The 22495-nt window shown below is 40.1% G+C and overlaps 1 protein-coding gene and 1 non-coding gene across 9 annotated transcripts in view; both read right to left on the bottom strand.

Annotated features, from left to right (window-relative positions):
- Positions 1-234: 234 nt before the first annotated feature.
- trnam-cau (transfer RNA methionine (anticodon CAU)) lies at positions 235-306 on the bottom strand. The gene has a single exon. It is a non-coding gene; the product is annotated as a tRNA-Met (tRNA).
- Positions 307-1773: 1467 nt separating this feature from the next.
- The window catches only part of phf21ab (PHD finger protein 21Ab), a 59212-nt gene continuing 38490 nt past the window's right edge, over positions 1774-22495 (bottom strand). For 5 of the 8 annotated variants that reach the window (XM_051951643.1, XM_051951642.1, XM_051951646.1 and 2 more), the window contains 6 exons: positions 19982-20042; positions 15477-15583; positions 14919-15074; positions 14530-14605; positions 14342-14445; positions 1774-12389 (listed from right to left, as the gene is read on the bottom strand). In XM_051951643.1, coding sequence (XP_051807603.1) covers positions 11646-12389; positions 14342-14445; positions 14530-14605; positions 14919-15074; positions 15477-15583; positions 19982-20042 — 1248 coding nt within the window. In that variant the 3' untranslated portion in view covers positions 1774-11645. Of the gene's footprint in view, positions 12390-14341; positions 14446-14529; positions 14606-14918; positions 15075-15476; positions 15584-15681; positions 15705-19981; positions 20043-22495 lie in introns of all 8 variants that reach the window. The other 3 variants (XM_051951647.1, XM_051951649.1, XM_051951644.1) reach the window with 2 other exon arrangements.

Here is a 22495-nt window from a genome sequence, read left to right on the forward strand (position 1 = left end):
AGACAGGTTAAGAGCCTATATAATATATAATATGGATTTTTTTTATAACAAGTCGAAAGTCTTGTAAAGTTAAATAACAGCTGAGGATATTTGTAAAATAGCTAATAGTACTATAACGTTGCACACATTTAGCTTATAGTTATTTTTAACTCTACAATGTTCACCTCGTATATGAAGTTTGTGCCGTTCTATGTAATAAATCGTTAAAACGGTGTAGGAAAGGAAAAAATGTTTTAGCAGAGGATGGTTTCGATCCATCGACCTCTGGGTTATGGGCCCAGCACGCTTCCGCTGCGCCACTCTGCTTCACAATACTACCGCTCCACAGTAGAGTATTTAAAGGAACAGTAAGATGATTCATGATCGGTAAAAAAAAATGGAGAGGGGGTCTCGTTTGATTGGCAAGAAATGGAAGGAGAAATCGACAGCGCCGTTTCAATTGGTAAGAAATGGAGCTGGCCAATTTTGTGATTGGCAAGAAATGGACTGCTTTGACGGTCGATTAGGAGCCACAGCCTGCGACAGACTGGCGACCTGTCCAGGGTGTCCCCTGCCTTCGCCCGAGTCAGCTGGGATAGACTCCAGCACCCCCCACGACCCTAGTGAGGATAAAGCGGTGTATAGAGAATGGATGGATAGTTGCTTAATGGGTGACAAATAAATACTGTATAGTCCACATAGTTTAGTAATTGTTTAATTTATTGTTTTATTCTTCAAACTGTATTTCTAATTCTAAATGTAGCTTCTTTTAATTATTTTTTCCATTTATTTTTTTCCCATAATTTGTTTTCATTTCTCACCTTCAATTTTAATACTCATCACTAATATATATATATATATATATATATATATATATATATTACAATTCATGTAAAAAGTTTTTTAAAAAAAGAAAAAAAGTGGAACTTTATTTATTCTATTTGTTTATTTTCCATGCATGGATTTCGTTAAATAATAATTAAATTTTAATGGCAAGTTTTGGTTTCCTTCTTTCCATTTTGAATTTTAATTTTTATTATAAATTTAACAAATGTTATATTATTTATTCCATCTCTATATTAATTTCCATCACAAATGTAGCTGACGTTATTTTATTTATTTCCTTTTTTTATTTCAGTTTTAATCCAAAATGTATTCCCTTTTTTTCCTTTTATACTTTAATTTTCTTTATAAATTTGTCTTTTTTCATTTTATAATTCTCATCACAAATGCAACGTTTTATTTTTTCCATTTTATAATTTAGTTTTAATGAAAAAATAACTTTTTTCTTCTTTTAACATTTGTACTTAAAAATTTTCTCTAAATACAACAAATTTGTCTTTATTTATTCACCTCTATTTTAACTTCCATCACGAATGTCACATTTTATCTTTTTTGCATTTTATACTTTAATTTTCTTTACAAATGTATAATTCTCATCACAAATGCAGCTTGTTGTATTTTTTTTTTCATTTTGCATTTTTAATTTTCATTCTGAATAAAACAGATTTTTTTTTATTTGAATGTTCACCAGATATATTTGTTTCAATTTTAGATTTTAATTATCATCATGAATTCAGCTTGTTTTATGTTTAAAATTTCACCACAAACATTTGTTTTATTGTTGATGTCCTCATTCATGAATTATTGCATTTTAATAGATGTCAGTGAATTTTATCAGTACTTGCATTATTAATTAAAAAAATGTTTTCTACACGAGATGAACTAAAATGGCAGCTTATGGATCATAAATACAAAACTGAGGCTGTGAATAAAAACAAAGTGACGAGACGCTCTGCTTTTCACAATTTATTAACAAAATGATAAAATAAATAAATACAAATTGATCAAATGCTCCTAATATCAACTCCTCCCCATGTTCCCTACAGTATTTCCTAAACACTGCATACAAAGAATTCATCACAGAAGAGGCTCAATACAGAGGTAAGAATCCCACCAGACCAGTCACAATGTCAGGCCAACAGAAGACACATCTGGAACAGAAGTCAAAAAAATAAACACATTCCTTTCCAAAATCATTATGAAAAAATACAAACAATTATACAAATATTCAGATTGTGTAATTACCAATTTACACATTATTCAGCACACCAGGTGAACTTTTTCTTTATTCATATCGCTACAATGCATCTCACCAAATGGAAGATTAAAAAAGACTTCTTTTATTTTGTTTTTTTTTTTAAACGCGTTTTTTTTTCTTTTTTGCACTCAACACACCCCCCAAATGGAATCAGCTGTGGATGAGGTAAGAAGCTGCAGGTGTACAGTTGGGTCCGGGCAGGATGGATGGAAGGAAGGAAGGAAGGAAGGAAGGATGGAAGGATGGAAGGAAGGATGGAGGCTGAGCGGGAAACAACCGATTAATGACGTCATGTACCGACAGAATACTAGAAGGCCACAATCATGACTTGATCGTTTTAAAACGGAGAGAGGAAAATGAAAAGAGACTCGAGTCGGAGCGAACCACTGCTGCTTCACGGGAACCAGAGTTTAGTTTTGTCTTTATTTTCTTGAAACGGGACGTCTTCCAGCTTGGTGAATGCACGCGATGCTGACACGGGAAACCAACGAGGTGATGATATGAAGCGACAAGGCGTCCAAACAAACATGTGCAGTGTTCTTTGGATAAATTCACTTTGAGAGCTCGGTAATACAAAGTTTTTAAGACTTGATCGAGCCCCCCGACCCTCCGACGCAGCTCTGCCGGGTCCCAACATTCAGCATGGTGCATTAGTCAAGTTCAAATTAAGACCTAAAGCAAGGAGCTGCAGCCGTGGATGGAACCAGAGAGCTGATTATTGGGGGATTTAACTCTATTATAGCCGTGAAAACCATTGATTTCTACTGAATCTTGGCTGGAAATGACATAAAAAAGTTGCATATAATGGTAAGTTAACGATAAATTTGAAATATTCCTTGGTTTTAATTAAAAACGCCACATCTAAAATCATTAATTGGTGGAAACTGGTGCAAATTTTTGAGAAAATGGTACTTTTAAACTGCTGCTGCTGATGCTGTTGGACAAAACATTTCACATCAGTCACATCCAGGTACTACTGTTCTAAAGTCTGGGGTCACCCAGGCAATTCCATGTTTTCCATGAAAACTCAGACTTTCATTCATGTGCTAACAGAATTGCACAAGGGTTTTCTAATTATCAATGAGCCTTTCAACACCATTAGCTAACACAATGTAGCATTAGAACACAGGAAATGTTGCTGGAAATGTTCCTCTGTACCCCTATGGAGATATTCCATTAAAAATCAGCAGTTTCCAGCTACAATAGTCATTTACCACATTAACAATGTCTAAAAATTGCTTTTCTTTCAAAAATAAGGACATTTCTAAGCAACTCCAAACTTTTGAACTATAATTTATGTAGGCAATCAGGTTAGTCGGCCATTATCGCCTCAATTCTTTGCAATACAGTTGCAACTAGGAGGAACTAAACTTCATTTTTAGAAACTGGATATGCTAATCAACAGACTTTCACCAAAAGCCTCGAGTTCGATTCCCATCTTTGTCTAGTTTTGACAAAGATGGGAATCAAACTTCGGCAGTTTTTTGTCAATATTTAGTTTAGGCTCCAGAATGACTTGATTTAGAAAATATCATAATTTGGGTTAAAACAAAACCTTTAAAGTTACAAAGCTCCATTTTGTAGCTTTACAGGGCCACAGAGAGATTTCAAACCCATAGATTCACAAGACTGCAAAAGTTTGCCAACGTTATCAGGCTTATTTTCCATTTGTCAATGACTGGATCCATGAATCCAATCAATGAATGGATAAGATCACATTTTCGTCCCACTAGACTGAATGATGTGCAATGATAACAGGTCATTTAATGGCCTGATAACATCGACGTCTTGGTAGAGGCCAAGAAGAATCGCCACCAAGACAAGGCTGACGAATCTCACGTCAACAATAAAACTGCTTGATTTATGTGGTAGCAATTTGAGGAATATCTAGTAAAAACAAGAACATAGAAACAGTTAAGATTCATCAGTAGCACCTATAACACAACGTCTTACTGTCTTTTGTATGATTTTTATGTCATTTCCAGGCAGAAGAAACTCAACTATAAGTCAACATTTGGAATGGCTGTGGATAACTTTAGGTCTTTAACGTCACCAGAGCTTTGAACGATGAGAATTGAACTCCAATGGCAGCGTTCCACTGCAGGAATGGATCCTTAATCGTCCCTTTTAGACTTTTCTGTTTCTGCGTCCAAAACAACAACAAAACTCGAGTTCTATAATCACGTAGGACCTAGACGTTTATGTTAGTTTATGCTGATGTAGACTGATACCAGACGAGGACATCAAGACAGCTGAAAATTGCCATCTGATATTCTCTCCAAATTTAACCAACCAGCTTGAAACTCACATAGAAGTTTCTCAAGAAGTACCTAACCTGGTGTATGTGGTTTTTCTGTCCTGAAAGAGGCTCTAAAGGGTCGGTTTTTGCAGTCGGAACACATATAAAAGGTTCGGACTGTCCTAAATCTGACTTGCAAGTTCCTGCAGTGGTTCTATCAATGGTGACGCCAATAAGCTGGATAGAAACACTAGAAGCGAAGAGACTTTTAGGATCTTGTTAAATCAAGCTCTCCTTCGTACATCCACGGCTGAAGCCTTCGCAGCTTCGTCCATAAAACGCGACACCAGAAAGAAACGTCTCCTCTCGAAGGTTAATTGCGACCGCGACACCGAAACTGCACACGTTTGGCGTCCGGACGCCAGAATGTTCAACGAAAGGTAGAAGGAAAGAAAAGAAAGTAAGAAAGAAAGAAAGGTGACTTGAGTTTCACATAAAAACTTAAAAAAATCAACAAAAGCAAAATGCATATTAAAAAAGGTTTGACAAATCTTGTATAAAAATTTGCATAAGAAGGCATGCGCTCCACCACACCGAGTGGACAGATGTTGCTAGATGGGTTTTTGATTTGTTCATTCCACACGGGCTCCGGCTCACATGACCTGATTTAGCAAACTCACCCCTCCTCCGAAAACACAAGAAGAAGAACCACAGCACAGAGGGGACGGCGGACCTTTCGAAACAAAACAAACGAGCTCCCGAGTCCAGCTAGAAAATGCATGACGGATCCCGATTTCTGATAAAAATAATAATAATAATAATAATATAATACTGGTCAAACCAAAAGTGCATCACAAAAACATCTCCGAGTGAGATCTCATCATCATCAACAGCTTCTTGCCAAACTGCCTCCCACCTCCACCAGCGTCTTTATTTTATCCTCTTTTTTTTTAAACCCCCCGAATGTAAAAAGGAAATTAAAACACATTTAAGGCAACTCCTATTTTAAACAACAACAAAACACTATCTGGTCGATTTTTAAAACGGCATAATATGAAATGTAGTTTCAACTTGCATTGACTACTGGCAGCCTGAGGTGAAGGGACCGGGTTTGTGCTCCGGAGTCTGGAGGGGAGCTCCTGGGGAACGGGGTGGGTGGGTCGGGTCGGGTCGGGTGGGAGGATTATCCGGAGGGTTAGTAAGGTTCTACAAGTCACAGTGCAAGTCAAGAGACAAATATTATCTGCTGTTTGAAGAAAGGCACTCGAGGTACCTACTGTACAGAAGGGAAAGGTCCAGTTTGTCTGGAACAAGTTTGGGCTCTTTGAAAGTTGTTCAGTGAAGAGACTGGATGACTACTCTGCTCTATCCACGAGTGAACACAGTCTGACATGTTGAAAGAAGAAGAAGAAGAAGAACATCCACCCGAGTACGCCGACAAATAACAAAACACACAATAATGATACTCATAAGAAACTCAGGACACATTAGTTGCCATTTTCTGTTAGACTTGCATCTCTGGCTCTCGTTTTCCTTCCGGCTAAACTCGTCATCGCAGACTAATCACATCATCAATCACACTGTGGCCAAACACTTTCTGGGATCTTCTGAATGAAGGCAGTTTGTACAGCTGATGTCAGAGAACCAGGTGTCAGATATGCTGATTCAGAGTCCACGTGATATGAAAGAAAAAAGAAGTTTGTAGCCGTCCAACAATGTGTTCACCCACATCTACCAGCACAGCATCCTGATGCAAGGAGGAACTGAGGGTCTACAACCCTCTGTGACCATGCTAGCAGCTCCTAGAACTTCCTACTTGAAGGCACAACTCAAGTTGAAACTCCATGTGAGGATGTCAGACCAGTTTTATGCATCTTGTATGACAGAGCCCACAAAAGTGACCATTGTTGAAGTTTTATCAGTAAAAGAAGCATCTGGAATTGGTAATATCAGTGGTCATCTGTATGTGTGACGTTCTAACTAAACAATATCTGTCATTAGCCTCCTTAATTTTGTTGCTGTATCCAGTTAAACTTTGCAGCTATTGGCGATATTTGAAGACAAGTTTGTTAATTCTTTACATCATGAGTCAGGAATGCTTCAAGCTTGGATTTTGGACCGTTCAACTTTAAAATTTCTGATCCCCAATGAGAATCACACTCTGCTTTAGACACAGATATACTTTGAGCAAAAGCACAGACTGTATATAAAAGGTAAAGACGTAGGCAGCAGGCGGCGACTCTTCTGGTTGCAAAAGACGTTTGATCGTATAAAAAAATGAGCCTACTTCTCACTTGATCCGCTACCTCAGTAACCATTTTCCTAATCACTTTATGGTTTCAATTGCTAGTTCTAAGTCTGTTTCAACGGAGCATGATACTTAATTTGTGAATTATAGTCCTATTTAGAGGAAAATCAACAACAAAGCAGGTTATGCTTTAGGGCAGGACTGCCTTGTGATTGGGAGCTTGCTACTGTATGGGCTTGTCGTCAAGTTCTCAAGTTAGATCCATCTCTCGCTCAGTATGTCCAGTTTTAAAAGGCTAAAACGTCGATGGCCAAATGCACTTGTCACCGTGGCTACATCCATTGTTTAAATACAGTCTACAGTCTCGACGTTAAAGTCTGCGGAACAAGTGTCCACAAAAGCCAAACTTTACTGAGGCTATGTTAGTAAATGACGTAAGATAAAATGCTTCGTAGCGTTTGTGGTCGGCTGTAACGATCTGACGAAATGTTTATTTGGTTCAGTTGTTGCTGTTCCAGATACCTGGAGACAAGTTTGTTGATAGTTTGGCGCTATGAGTCGGGAATGCTTCAAGCTTGAATTTGGAATGCTCAACTTGGAAATGTATGTTCTCTGATGCGAAATGAATGCAGCTTTAAGCCTTCACTATACTCCATTGTGGAAGCATACATGGACACGAGCAGACACCATGGGCACCCAGCTGACACTACTGACTTTGATGAGTCGTTGCCACATAAACACAAATTTTGGGAAGCCTGTGAACGTTCATAAAAAGGTCTGTGTGGATTCTCAAGGAGTTGCTAAAACATACATCTCGTGGACCCTCAAACCCACGGAAAGTACAATACTGGCCTCAGACACGGTCGTGCTTTGAGCAAAAATGTCAGCATGCTAACACGTGCAGAATAATTTCATGTGACAGATTTCGTCAGCTGGCAGTTCAGCCATTATATTTGCTAGTACCGATTGTAGGCTTGTGCAAAATGCCTGCGCAAGTCACTTATTTTGACTTTGAGTCTGCAGCAAGAGTAATAGTTGCCACATTTGCTTAGCATGTTAGCATGCTATCATTAGCTAAGCAGTGGTCCACATAATGGGAATGTCTTTTTTTCTGCAGGTGTTTGGTCATAAACCAAAGTGTTGGACACATTAAAATGTTGGTGAGAGGATCACCAACATCAGTCGGGTTCATCCACTGGAGAACATGAATATGATAGTAATTAATTGGACAGATGCATAAGACGGTGAACAGGTGCAGCTAGCATGGCCGTAAAACCCATACCAATAAAACAACATAGATTAAAAACAGGTTTGAAGATTTCAACACATCAGGAGTGAAATACATTGTTGGACGGCTAAAATATAAGCAACAACCCTCCAATATAGCAAAAAAGAAAGAAAATAAAGTCCAGCACAACCAGAGGCACCATTAATGAACAGACCAGAGTTTGCAACCACCCCATACCCAACAAGAAGCCAGAAGTCATGATCAGTTCCCCAGACAAAGACAGACCCGAACTGACAGCCACCAAGCCGATGGACAACAGCATCACATTTCAGCCCAGACATGCTCCAGAAAGAAAAGAGATGTCTGTGAGGGGATGAAGGGGTTTCTGAGACGGCAGAAGCCCGGGCACTCCTCCTTAAAACATGAACTAGACTTGAGCCTTAATGTCAGACAGAGGTTTGTATTTCCTCCTAGAAAAATATTGGCAATGTGGGGATAAGTCACATCACGACAAAGAGATGCATACTCTGTTTAATTCCATATTAACGTACAAAAAGCTCTTCAGCACTTCTTTGTAATGCAGCAAGCTTGTGCTTTAATCTCAGGATTTGTGGTATCGTCCTTTGAGATCCGTCTGCAGGAGCAGGTTCGTACGACAAATCCTCCATTTCAAGGACAAAAAGTTCCTTTAATGTTATTGTTTAATAAGCTTTCCTGTCTCAATCTGGGGACTTCCAATTTCTGAAATGGTAGCATCTATATCTTACAACGCCAAATGATTTGATCTTTCAAAACAGTAAGTGGACTTGTCCCTGCTGAATTTGGATACAACATCGTTTTGGCAGTTCAGGATTCAACAGAAATGCACAGAATGCGAAGATCACCACTTCAAAAAGAGGACTCCTTTTTGTGTTGATAATGCCAGTCCAGCAGGTTCAGGAACAGAAAGCACTTATTCTGAAGACTAGGAAGACCTGAATATCTTTTCCTATAAAAAAGAAACACAGCCCAGATATAGTTTGTGTGTGTTGACATTGCAATATTGCAATTTCACATTTAGTGCTCACAGTTGACACACTTGACTCACGAATGAAAACTCAATCACTACACTTGACCGACACCACTGAAAACATCTGTTAGGCTACGGCGCCTGTTCGACCTCGTCCTCCGTACGATGCTCAGCTGCGTTTCTGCCTGAGCTCAGGGATGCAAGTGGGGGAGAGATGGGGAGAGGGCAGGGTAACTGGGACTGTTGGTTGGTGGTTTTATCATTGGGTGACTGGGAGGCAAAGGATTAGGGCTAAAAGGGAAGTCATGGTGTTTTGTCGTTAAGTTTGGTAAGTCTGTTTAAAGACATCAGTGTGCTTCAAATGTCCTTTACGAATTTGTAAACGATACTTTAGGCGGGACTTTGCTCAAAGCAGTTGACCTAAAGCATACTGAAGTCTTCGGTTTCAAGGAAATGGTCACAAATTGTTCGCAGGCCTTTGTTGATGGGGAAGTTGGATACCTGTTTAAAGGTATTGTATGTTTCAATAACACGTCAAACACTTTCTGCGGGTAACGTTAGGTTGTTGGGTGACTGGGAGATGGAGGATTCTTCAGTTAGCCGGGTTAGGGCTAAATTCAGATTTTAGTCAGGAAGGGAATATCATGGTGTTCTGTCATTAAGTTTGGTCTTTTTAAAGACATCAGTGTGCTTCAGATGACATTTACGAAGTTGTAGACAACACTTCAGACAAGACTTTGCTCAAAGCAGTGGATCTGAAGCACAGTGAAGCCTTCTGGGTTCAGGAAAACAGTCAGAAATCATTTGCAGGCCTTTGAAGGCAAGGTTGGACTTACGTCATTGGTTGATGGGGAACTTAGGATACTCAGTTTAAAGGTATCAGTAGGCTTCACTAACATGTGTCCAATACTTTCTGTGGGTAATCTTAGAGGACTAGGAGAGGGGACGATTCTTCAGTTAGCTGAGTTACGGCTAAATTTATGTTTTTGTTATGTCATGAAAGTCATGTTTGTTTTGTTTAGTCATGGTTTAAGTTGTAGGTAGTGTTTGGAAAGTCTGTTTAAAGGCATCAGAATGCTTCAAACAATCTGTACAAAGCTGTAAATGACAAAGAAGTTGACCTGAAACATCGGAAAGTCTTCTCAGTTATAGTAGAAGTTCTTGTCTTGCTTGCATACCTCAGTTTAAATGTGTAAGTATGCTTCAATAACACTTTAAGTCTTTACGCAGCAACTGACAGGTATATAGAGGTTGTTCTGAGGCAAGATTTTAGTTTGACTAGCACTTTGTTTTCCAAAGGGAGGCAATGTAAAGGTGAACTACTGGTTGCTGGGAAAGGGGGTTGGTTGGGTTGTCGGGTTTAATAAGAATGCTAATAATTAAAATCAACGGCTGACTGGAGATAAACTCTAACTTTTAAGGATTAGTGGAAAGTTTTGCAGGTTTTATATCAGAATCTGAAATGTACAAGCTGCAGCGACTGCATATAATCTGCAACAGCCTCCAGCAATCGGACTGCAATCCTTCCTAGAATTGCACATTCTACTTTAGTTACCCCCCACAACACTCCACAAGGTAGCGTGGGCAAAGCTATAAGAAGGATGGGAAGTTTACTGCTTCTGATCATGTTACCTGACTGATTGAAGATCATTAAGATAAGGATGTCAGTTTAAGTGCCTGATGAGATGTCTGTAAGCCCTTATTCCAACACCACCTAAATATCCAACAATAATGCAACTGGTAGAATTTAAGTCTTCTCAGAAGACTTAAATTCTGATGAAACATCCATTGGATGTGCTCATCGGTTGTGGATAACTCTTGTACTGGGGAAAACTTGTACTGGGTTACAGTTACTGCTATTGGTTAATAAAAGGCCATCAAACAGTGTTTAACCTTCCTCTCAGCTCAAAGCTTTCCAACATTAGTATTTGGAAGGTTCAAAGGATCAAAGTATCTGTAGAATTTTTGACAGTTACATCTAGGGTATTTTTCATTCTTGTTACACTTTTGATATGACTATATTCAAGGTGAAACTGAAAATATTATCCACATTTCCAGCCTTAATTGCACTAGTTGCAAGTTTTTGTGCTGCCTTTGAGTATCTCTACTCAGGTGACACTTTGTTTGAAGCATTCAGGTGACACTTTGTTTGAAGCATACTGAACCCTTTCGGTCGTGTTGTTTTGTTGTCAGTCTCTAGAAGATCAGGTTCAACAGGGAAGGATGGTTTAGTCGTGGATTGACAGGGACGATGGCTGGTTTAGGGTTAGGGATTAACTGGAACAGGTTGGGACTGATGGTTAAGGTTCAGGACAGTTCAAACGTTAAGGAGATCATCGAGCTGCAGGAGGTTGTTCACATTAAGCTCGTTGGGACGAGGGGATGAACAGGTTCTCTTTTCATACTATCACAACACTGCTTCTTAGACCAGTAACCCCTGACAGATGTTTGGTTCCACGTTCTCGGTTATCTTTGCACCCATGTGAACCGTCTCCCCACCCCACCAGAGAACACAGGGGCCACTATAACAGGCACACACTGGTGTGATGATGAATTAAATCTCCCTTTGAGCATTCCCACCATGACGTCTATCACTAATTGGCATGATGACACTGGTGCGTACGCCTTCCTGTAGCCCAGCTTTTGTGGGTGGAACAGCCTACGTCTTCCCAGAGTCATGTGACTTGGGCTGTATATCTACCATTGACACAGTCTGACAATACAATGCAAACAAACAACATTTATACAGATTGGCAACTTCAGGGCACCTCACGGTGCAAGCAAAGTCTTTTTTTTTTTTAATATATATGTTTGAATTCCCGCGACTCCAGAGACGTAGCATTACTTTTTATTGTCCAAACTGCTGACCAGAGCTGGCAAAGAATGCTGGGAGGGTTCTGAGGTTTTGCTGTTGTTGGTGTTGCTGCCGTCACTGTCAGTGACCTCCTCCTGTTTCTTCTCCACCGCTGTCTCTGGAGGGTTGACGGCAGCCATCTTGTTCTCAGAGTTGGTGGTTGCGTTGGCGGGGCAGCCTGCCGTGGGGCTGTGGTCGGGGCAGGTCGGCTCGGTCGTGCCGTTGGTGGTGGCGATAGACGCGACCGCTGAGGAGGCGGGAACGTCAGCCACCGGAGCTGCCTCAGTCTCAGGCTTGGCCACGACCTCCGGCTGGAGACTGGTCCCTGTGTTACCCCCTCCCCCTGCCCCAGGCCCCGCCTTACCCCCCGCCTCTCCACCGGGGCTGTTATCCGCTGCAAGGACTGTGCTGTCAGGCTGGCCATCGGCTTCGGGCGTCTGGTTGCTTTCTGCGGCTCCTTTCTTTTCCTGCTTGTCGCCTCCATCGGTACCGCCGCTTGTTGGGGAGCTGCTTGGTTTCGGTTTCTCCACAGAGTTGATTTCTGGTGCAGCTTCAGAGGCGCCTGCAGCCTCAGCACTGTCCTGCACTCTGACGTCTTTACCCTCCGTCTCTGCCAGGGCTTGGTTGAAGTTGAAGGCTTGGATTAGGCGAATCAGGTGTTTGACTTTGTCCAAGGAAATCTGCATCTCCTTCTGCCGAGCCAGGATGGTGTTTTTGGTCTCCATGCATTTCTAATGAAACAAGAAAAACGGTCAGATTTGGCACCACATGAAATGAATCGTATGCTTTGAGATCCATCCATCCATCCATTCTCTATACACCGCTTTATCCTCACTAGGGTCGCAGGGGGTGCTGGAGCCTATCTCAGCTGACTCGGGCGAAGGCAGGGGACACCCTGGACAGGTCACCAGTCTGTCACAGGGCATGCTTTGAGATTTTAGATGAATCTTTATTCCTTCTCGTGCTTCACCTCTACCTGGTGATGAAACATTTGGTTGTTCTTCTGCGGTGAGAACATTCGAGTCGTTATTCTATTGAATCTGGAGGATAATTTGCTTTCAGATGTATCCCTAACTTTCAATATTTTGAAATGACTAAATCAAAGAGAAGAGAGCTGAATGAACATTTTTTGTGGATTCAGTGAAAGCACTGAATATACATTTTTTGGAAGCACAAACATTGTGAACTGCAGCGAAGCTAATGCTAACACCTGTGAATCCAATGACTGGACTAGTAGTTTGAGGACTTTCATGATATTCTTCAGATTAACAATGTAGAAACACACTGGTGTTTACTTGTAAGTGGTCTTACAGAGTGCTGCTTTTAATGTGAACTTGCTGTTGTACAAACTGCGATTTAAAAAAAGAAGAAGAGAATAATGACAAGAAATGTGGTCTTGAATTCAAATGATGCAGGCAGAAGTGGAAATCATCTTCCTCTGGCATGCGTACTGTGAAGATATACTCAAACCCAGAGTTCTGCTCCAACATCAAAAGCCATTTGAGGCTCAGCAAGCTTTAACAGTTTGTCGAATTATTCAAAAACTACGCACAAGTTTTAAGCAGCAGCAGAAAAACAAAATGCAAATGAAGACTCCATACAAAGCAAATTGCTGCTGCACTGCTGAAGTCACGATTTCAAAACCACAATACTGAAGTTAAAGACGAGTGATGTGCACTGAAGTCTGTGATATTTAAAAATTTAAAATAAGTTAAAAAAAAGCTTAAAAAAATGAGCTGCTTTAGTTTCTAACCCTCCGGTTGCCTTCATTTACAGGCACCAAAAAATGTTGTTCCCTCATCTGAAAAAAATCCAAAAACTCAACAAAAAAATTCACCAAATTTGCTAAAATTTGGAAAACCTCCAGGAAGAAAATTCCAAAAATTCCTTAAAAGTTTCCCTTAAGAAATGCATTTAAAAAATCCTCCAAATTTGGCAAGAAAATTCTTGTAAATATTTTCACAAAATGAGTAAAGATCTTCCAAAAAATCCTAAAAATATCTAAAGTGATTACATATATATCAGTAAAACTTTAATATTTTCTTTAAGAACATTCACAAAAAAAATTCAACCAAAATCCAGCGAAATTCTCTGGATTTTGGTTGGTTTTTATGTGAATGTCCTTAAAGAAACATTTTTAACATTTCTTTTTTCCACCAAAAATGTTCAAAGATTTCCCAAAAATGTTGAAAATTCAGACATCAGAATTTTCACTGTGAAAATATTTTTCGTCCATATTTTGAAACGTTAAAACGGATCAATTTGACCCGCAGGACGACACGAGGGTTAAAGCATCCAGAGACTGAACTTCTTTATGTTCTTAAGGGGTTAATATAAACTTGGATTGCTTTTGGAGCTGCTGTACAGACTTAAAAAAATAAACCCCCTTTTAGCTATTTTTTTATCAGTTTAATTCTATAGTTTTGCATTTTAATATGTAAACTTTTGTTGACATTTCATATTGTGCAGCATTATACAACGACATACTGTCTGTTAAAATCAGCTGAACTTGGGTAATTTGGCTTTTTTTGGGAGAAAAAATATTTGTTTAATCAGTAAAAAAGTTGACAGATTAGTTGAAAGAAAAATAGTGGCAGCCCTATCAGTGATGCCTCCACTTGGTTAATTAATTTAATTTTTTTGTATTTGTCGTGTTGCTGAGCCGTTTCAGAGAGTTCCTCACCGTTATGGAGTTGCTGAGCTGTTTGACTCTCTGTTCCAGCTGCTCTCGCTCCAGTTTCAGTTCAGAACTCCACTTCATCAGCTTCTGCTTCTCCTCTTCTTTAGCTGAAAGACAGAACCATGGAAGAGTCAGCGCGTCCTCGTTTGTCGAGCCGGACGTACGACTTAGAGAAAACAATGTGTCGCCACCTTCTTTGTAAGCGATGTAGGAATGAACGATAGCCAGGGTGCCGGGCCAAGGAATGGCTTCTTCTTTTTTCAGGATCTGCAGAGAGAAGCTCGGAGTTGTCACAGAGGCTGAGACTCGGGGAAAAGAAAGACTTGAGGAGGAGAAACTGAGCCGCCACCCTGTGGTGGGGCTGAAAAGGGACAAGCAATGGAGTGGATGGATGTGAGATGCCAATCTTTACTGACACAATGAGTGAAACAGAAGCACAAAAAAACAATACTGCATCATGTGTATGCTTACAAAGGATTGAACAGTCCTACAGTACAGCTACAGGCCCTGAGAGGCTCCTCTCTGGACTGAGGTACCCCCTTCCCCCTGACTCAGGATCAGTCTCGGCTGCTGTGGTTACCTGATCTTGACATTTTGGACAGATCCACATGCCTTTAGGAATGGTTTTCAGGGGTGGATCCAGGCAGTCCAGGTGATAAACACGAGAACACGTGTCGCACATGAGCAACTGGCCACTGCGTCTGCACACAGTGCAGAAATCCTCATGGATGTCTCCCTGTGAGGAAGAATTGGACCAATCAGTTTCCCTGCCCAGCGGAGCCCCACCAACCATCCGTGGAGAGGCGAGGCGGGGGGAGGCACCGTGATCTGTTAATTTACAGCTGGCCTTGTCTGGATGTCTAATGGACATGGTGTGTTAATCACTGAGCCCACAGAAAGGTTACTGGACATCTGGGAGTTAGCGTGTGTTCTAGTTATTAATGGGCTACAGGACACTGTTCACTTTGTAAGGCTGAGTCAAAGTAAAACCGACTGATGGCTGATGGTTATCACATGGACACAACAAACCAAATGGACGTGTTGGGGTGCACATGACTGACAGCTACTGGGCCAATAGGACTGTGTGTGACGGGGTGTCCAACCCTCTGAACTGTCCGTCTCCCCCATCGTTACTTACATCCCCAGAGCTGGGGCTGGGCAAGGGGAGGGGATGGACGGGGCTGGAGGGGGAGGTCGGGGTGAGGCTGCCCAGCTCCGGGACGCTGCTGTATTTGGGTGGGCGACCTGGGTGAAATGAGACAGACGACAAAGACGGAAAACAAAGAAAAAAAAGAAAGATGGAGAGGGGGGAAAAACAAAAACAAACAGTCTGTATGACATACCTTGGAAAGGGAGTCTTCGTTGGCTAGCATGAGTCAGGGGAGCGGTGAGGGAGGAAGAGGAGGAGTCAGAAGCACAGACAGCAGTGTTAGTGCAGGAGACTGCAAGCTGAAGCTGAGCACCAGAACAAACCTGCTGGATGGACTCATGTCAGACGTTAGCACACCTCAGTCACCTGGACAGGCGTCATGGCCTCGTGTCTTTTAACTTGGAGCTGCAGTTTAGGATTAGATGTCGAGCTGAGAGGCAGATGCTGCTCCGAGGTGCTTATTACTGATGTTTTGCTGCTTTTTGTGTCCCTTTTGAAACTCATTCTGCAGTACAGAATGGTCTGACTGCACCCGACAATCATTCTGGCTTGTTTGAGTTTCTTTAAACCAATCTCAATGGTCATGATGAGTATCCATACTACAATGCTAAATACAGGGTGTCCCTAAAGTCTGGACACACAGGAAATCTCATTGACTAGAATTGTTTTGACTCTACAGATTAAATATGACTGTCAAAAGAAGAAAGAGTTGAACTGGTACTTCTCAGCAGATGTAAAGGATGGACGTATGGAAAGACAGCGGATGAATTTAACCTTTCAACAAAGCCATGTTTAATCTGTTGAGGCAAAAAAAATTACACTTAATTAGATTTTCTGTGTCCAAAACTTTAGGGACACTGTAGAATACCTGAAAAACATCAGTAAGCACCAATTAGGGCTGTAAATTTAGAATTTTTTTCTTAACCGGTAGTTGTCAGCCTTATTCGATGTCATAAATTAATTTGATGAGCATTAGAGCAGTAACTGTCCTGTGGATGTGGGTAAAGTTCATCTGTTAGCATATGTGGTAGTGCTCATCAAAATAAACACAAGTTAAGGTATGTTCCAGAACCCTCCACAAAGCATTGACCTTAAAAATGTTTCTTAAGAACATTCACATTAAAATATCAAAAAAAAAATTGTTTGATTTTTTTTGTGAATGTTCTTAAAGAAAATAGAAGTTTTACTGATATATATGTACTCATTATAGATATTTTTAGGATTTTTTGGAAGATTTTTACTCATTTTTTTAAAATATTTACAAGAATTTTCTTGCCAAATTTAGGGGATTTTTTTAAATAAAACTTTTAAGGGAAACCTTTAAGGAATTACTGGAATTTTCTTCCTGAAGGTTTTGCAAATTTTCAGAAATTGGGGGAATTTTTTGCTGATTTTTTGGATATTTTTCAGATGAGGAAACAATATTTTTGGTGCCGTAAATGAGGACAACAGGAGGGTTAAACAGGAAGAGGCACCACCTGGTGGTGTAACCAGGTACTACAGCTAATCTACCATACAATTTCTAACATGCATGTCTGGTATTTTCTGAACAAGTGAAAGAGTGGAGGATTGTGGAAACACTGAGGTCATGAATCTAAACTTCATGCCCACATTCAGACCAATAAATTCTGCTTTTTATCAGCTCTAAAGCAAAAGTTTAGGTGCAGCTGTTTCTCTCAGAGGGAGATAAATGAACAACCCGAGACATCTTCTTTCAAATTCATGAAATCAAACTGTTGAGGATGACGACCGATGTGCTAAAATCCGACACAGAGTTACACATGACAACATTAAGCGTCTTCTGCTGAAAACAAGTCAGACGGAGGCTGTGAAGGAAACATCGACGCTTCATGTTAAACCTCTGAAGTCAGTCAGAAATAAACAGGAGAAAACGGAAGCTTCTGAGAGTCAGTTTTAGTATTTTTGAGGTGTGAAGTTACAGAAGGAGCTTCCTGTTAGTCGAGTTAAACGTCAGTGTGACTCAGAAAAGCAGTCAGTGATAACGAACAGAAATTAATTCTGCCTACGATTCCCAGGATGCACTTCAACTACACCCGGAGGAAGCTAAACTGGCTTTAAGGTGAAGGTGTAACCAGATTTATTCTTCTTCATCGAGGTCAGATCACAAACAAGCACAGGTGTATATTTCAGCAGAGACCTCCGCTGATGGGGAATTTATTGATTAAGTGTCGGCTGGTAGATTGATCCACAAAATGGAGTTTTCAGCAGTGAGATTTAACTTGTGACCAGAAAAATACAACAAACTAGAAAAGCACTCTGAGAGCGCAGACCTCCGCCAGGCCATCTGTTTGTCTGTCTGTCTGTTTGTCTGTTAACAGCATAACTCAAAAAGTCATGGACGGATCTTCACCAAATTTTTACAGAATGTCCGGAAGAGCAAAAGAAATAATCGATTAGATTTTGGAGGTGATCCGGATCACCGTCTGGATCCAGGATTTTTTGAAGGACTCTGTACCTGGCGGCCATCTCTCAATTGTACAGAGTCCTTCAAAAAAATCCTGGATCCAGACGGTGATCCGGATCACCTCCAAAAACAAATCGATTGTTACTTTTGCTCTTCCGGACATTCTGTAAAAATTTGGTGAAAATCTGTCCATGACTTTTTGAGTTATGCTGTTAACAGACAAACATACATAACCTCCTGGCGGAGGTAATTATGTGCATCTGGAAGCAGGAAACAAGCTGGTGGCTCTTCTGTCTGATCAGGTTCAGACTTAAATGGATTTTATTTACTTGTTCAGCTCTTGAAATACAAATTTCTGATCCTTTTCACAGCTCAGAACTGAACAGATCATAAAAATGTGATAATTAATGATCATCTTCACTGTTTCTACTGAGTTATTCTTGTTTTTGTTGTTTTGTGTTTCTTGTTTGTCTTGCTTGTCTTTTTTGGTCTGTTTTTTGTCGTTTTCTTCATTTTTTGTCTCGTTTGTATTCATTTTTTATTGCTTTGTAAATATTTTGTCTAATTTTTTGGTCTTTTTTTTAGTTTTGGTATTTTGTCTCATTTTTGTAATATTTTGTGTTATTTTTGTCATTTTTTGTCTGACTTCTGTCATTTATCTCATGCTTTTGTTGTTTTGTGTTTCCTTTTGTCTTGCTTCTGTTTTTTGTCTATGAGTCGTCTTGTTTCTCGCTTTTGTCATTTTTTGTCTCATTTGTGTCATGTAATTTCTTTTCTAGCTTTTGGCATTTGTCCATTTTTTGTCACTTTGTATTTTTTTGTGTAATATTTTATCTTTTTGTGTTGTTTCATTTAATTTATCTCATTTTTGTCATTTAGCTTTTTGCTTTTGTTATCTTGTGTCTCGTTTTAGTAACATTTGGTCTTCTTTTTGTTCTTTTTTTGTCTGACTTTTGTCATTTGTCTCACTTTGTAGCTTGCATTTGTCATTTTGTGTCTCATTTTTGTAACATTTTGTTTTGTTTTTATTGTTTTTTGTCTTTGTCATTCTGATCATATACATTTTATTGGTCCAGCATGCTTGAGATCAAATTGGGCTGAATGTGTCCCTGAACCAAAATGAGTTTGACGTCTTTGTTCAAAGTGTCAATCAAAGGACTTTTACAGGCGCTTAAACTTCAGGTAAAATTCATGATCCAAAACAAGTCATTACAAACAGTAAAGAAGGAAAACTGCATCACAGAATGTTGCATTTGACAAAGATGTCCCAAAACATCCTTCAGATAAATAAAAATGCATCACAATTAACTTTATGTGGCAGCTCAGAGCATGCTTTTTACTATTTTGTTGTATTTTTGGAAACTAATCAACTTTCTCTAACTTAAATTTATAATATTGATCCTCTTGGTTAGTATTTATGTTTCCATGTCAGAATATTCTTCATTTTATTTAAATTCTGAACCTGCATCTGTAAAATAAAACTGCCTCAATGTGGAGGGTTTTCTTTCTCTCTTGAAGAAATTAAAACTGATTTAACTGTTACATATTTCATCTGTCCTGTACTCTAATTCTGCAGTTAAACTCTCTCTGTGTTTGCTTTCTAACTCCAGTTTATGATGAATTAATCAGCCGTGTCCTGCGTTCATGTTTACATCCTTTCATTCACTTTGTGGCTCGCCGATAAGAAGCTTTACTGAAGGACATAATATCAGAGAATGAGGGATTACACTGAGCCTTCTTTAACACACCGACTGTTGTCTTCACTTTTATGAAACGGGAGCAGCCCGAGCTGAAATATTTCTTACTACGAGGTGGTTGATGTGAGCAGTTCTCTGACAAACAAGCGTAAATCCGGCTTTAAACCCGACTGAAGCGACAGGAAACAGAAAGCAGGAGAAGAAGGGAAGCTTCACAGCGTGTTATTAGTGCTGAGCAGATTAGTCTCTATTCTACCAGATCTACGGCTGTCGACTGCTCTGAGCCTCGCTAAAACCAAACACTGGTCTCTGTCTGAGTCTACCGGTGTCTGCTCTGGTTCTACCGTCTTTGGGCAGTGTTTCATACGGACCTCTCTTCCTGGTCCCCTGGTGCAGAGGGCTGTTCAGGTAACTCACTGCACTCTTTTTCCTCTGAAAGAAAAAAAAAAGCAGAGAAACACCAGGTTAGTTGAATTTAAACACAACACACATATTCATCTGTAACACTTTCCCTGCAGCTTCTCAGAGAGTGTAACTCTAAAGCAGCGGTCTCCAACCATCAGGCCACACAGGAAGAATCAAAATTAGTGGTGGGACGCAATTTTAAAAAAATTATCTAATTAGATGTTTTGTAATTAAATAATCGTGGTTAATCGCATTTTATCAAATTAATTTTGTTTGACAACTAAATCAATGAATACACATACACGTGAACTTAAACTACAAAAATGTTTGTTTCATTTATTTTTATCTGCTTTTTTCATCTGCCTGCTACACTCACAGATTACTGCAAACTCAAAGTGCAATTATAGCAATTACATTCAACATTTTACGACTTTTTGTAAACTCAAACACTGTCAGTGTCTTCTAAAGTTGTCTATTATGGGATGGCTACACCGTTAGCCAACGTTAGCTAACATTAGCTCTGGTGCTAACAGCAACATGTTTTACATTGAGGTGATCAGAAAACTCTTTGCTGGACAATTTACACACAACCACGCTTTTATCCAAGCTGCCATCGGGAAGATTTTTAAAAGAAAACTTTCTGCCCAAAAAGCTCAATATGACCTCAGTTGTATTAAGTTCCTTTTGTCGATATATACTATATGAAACTGTTAACTTCTTTAAACCGACAGTTCAGAAAAGTTTGTTACCTTGCTGACATGGACGGCGGGAGGCGTGGTCAGTTTGACAGATTCTGACAGATCTGTCAAACTGACCACATGATAAAAAGGACACGTCACCAAACATCAGATGACGCTCTGAGGAAGACCGCAGGAGCTGTCGAAACATGTCAGCAAGGTAACAAACTTTTCTGAATTGTCGGTTTAAAGAAGTTAACAGTTTCAATATGATCTCGTCTTTCTTCGCTGTTCATCAAAGTTTCTTGCGCGCTGATTCATACCCCCTGTAACTTCCTCCCAGCTGAAAAACAGACTTTAGGTTCATTACCGCCACCTACTGGGGTTCACTGTTCATCAGAGTTACTGGTGTGCCAGAAATTAGGAAGCTGAGAAAGGTGTGACTAAATGCGTTCTTTCTTTCTGTAATTACAGTGAACCCTCGCTGTAACGCGGTTCACCTTTAACGACTTCGCTGTTTCACGGATTTTTTTAGTGCAGTTTTTTACGCTTTTTTTTAACAGTGCATTGTGTTCTGCATCCTGATTGGCTAAGGGACTGACCAACGTGAACAGTCTCCGCGCCTTGTCTCCTCTGCCATACAGGCCAGCGCTGCCTGCTGTGGAGCACTGGATCATTTCTCTCCTTGGTCTCCATGTAGTGAAACACCCTGAAAGACGGAGCCGACGGAGCAGCCTTACGGAGCAGTGGACATGGTCCCCAGCCGTCTCTGGCCACCACAGCCGTGCTCCCCAGGAGAAGAGCGCCGGCGCGAGCCTTCCCCACCCCCAACTGCTCCAGTTGATTCAGCCGGACCCGCTCTCTGAGGCGAGAGTACCGCTGCGGCGTCCACCTGGCTGCAGCTGCAGCGCTCCCCCAAGTGCAGTATTGTGTAATAACTGCAAAAAATAAAGCTGACTACTTCACTGTATTTGAAATGAACATGTTAAATTTGTTTCCAGCGGAGTCTGCAGGGTGTTTTATTTTGAAAAATGATTGGATCGTCTTCCTGTCACTTCCGTTTGTGCTTGTTTCCTGACAATAAATGAAGTCGTCAATCTACCATCTGCCAAAATTAATAAAAAGCAAACGTCTTTGGAGGGCTTCTTTGAAAAGACAGAGAGATTTGATGATAAAACAGAAGAAAAACTAAATATATATTCAGCAATAATTTTATTCGTTTAGGACATATTTTTAAATTTAAACAAAGATTACTATTTGTTACTTGCATGATGACCGGTTTGTAGAAAAATCGTCTTGTTTGTGGTGCAGAAAAGGTTGGAGACTGGTGCTCTAAAGCCCAAAACCAGCTAATGGGTTTGAAATACGTGTTTTCTTTCAAAAGAAATCCACAAAATGCCACAATCTGTCAGCAGAAAACTGTAAAGACAGAAAGAAACTTTACAACTGTACAACTTTCTGACAGTCCATGAAAGTATCATGTGACTTCTGTTTCAGTTACATCAACAGAATTGAAGTTTGAAATCGTTAAAATTCTTCTAAATATCTCACTTTTCAAAAAATTATCAAAAATACACTGTTTGCTCTGATCAGATTCTGTAAAAAACTAAAAATTCGGTGTATCTCAGTGCAAATGTGAAGCCTCTACCAACTCAACTGTGACCAACAGTTATGAGACAAAAATTCCACGAGTTTTTATGTTGAACTGCAGGCAGTGTTTCCACAGAGAGACTGGGAGGAAAATCAAAGCACTGGATCAATAAATAAATGCAGCATGTCCCTAAAACAGTGAACAGAGGAGCA

Source organism: Acanthochromis polyacanthus, chromosome 8 (assembly GCF_021347895.1).
Source record: "Acanthochromis polyacanthus isolate Apoly-LR-REF ecotype Palm Island chromosome 8, KAUST_Apoly_ChrSc, whole genome shotgun sequence".
Classification (NCBI taxonomy): Eukaryota; Metazoa; Chordata; class Actinopteri; family Pomacentridae; genus Acanthochromis; species Acanthochromis polyacanthus.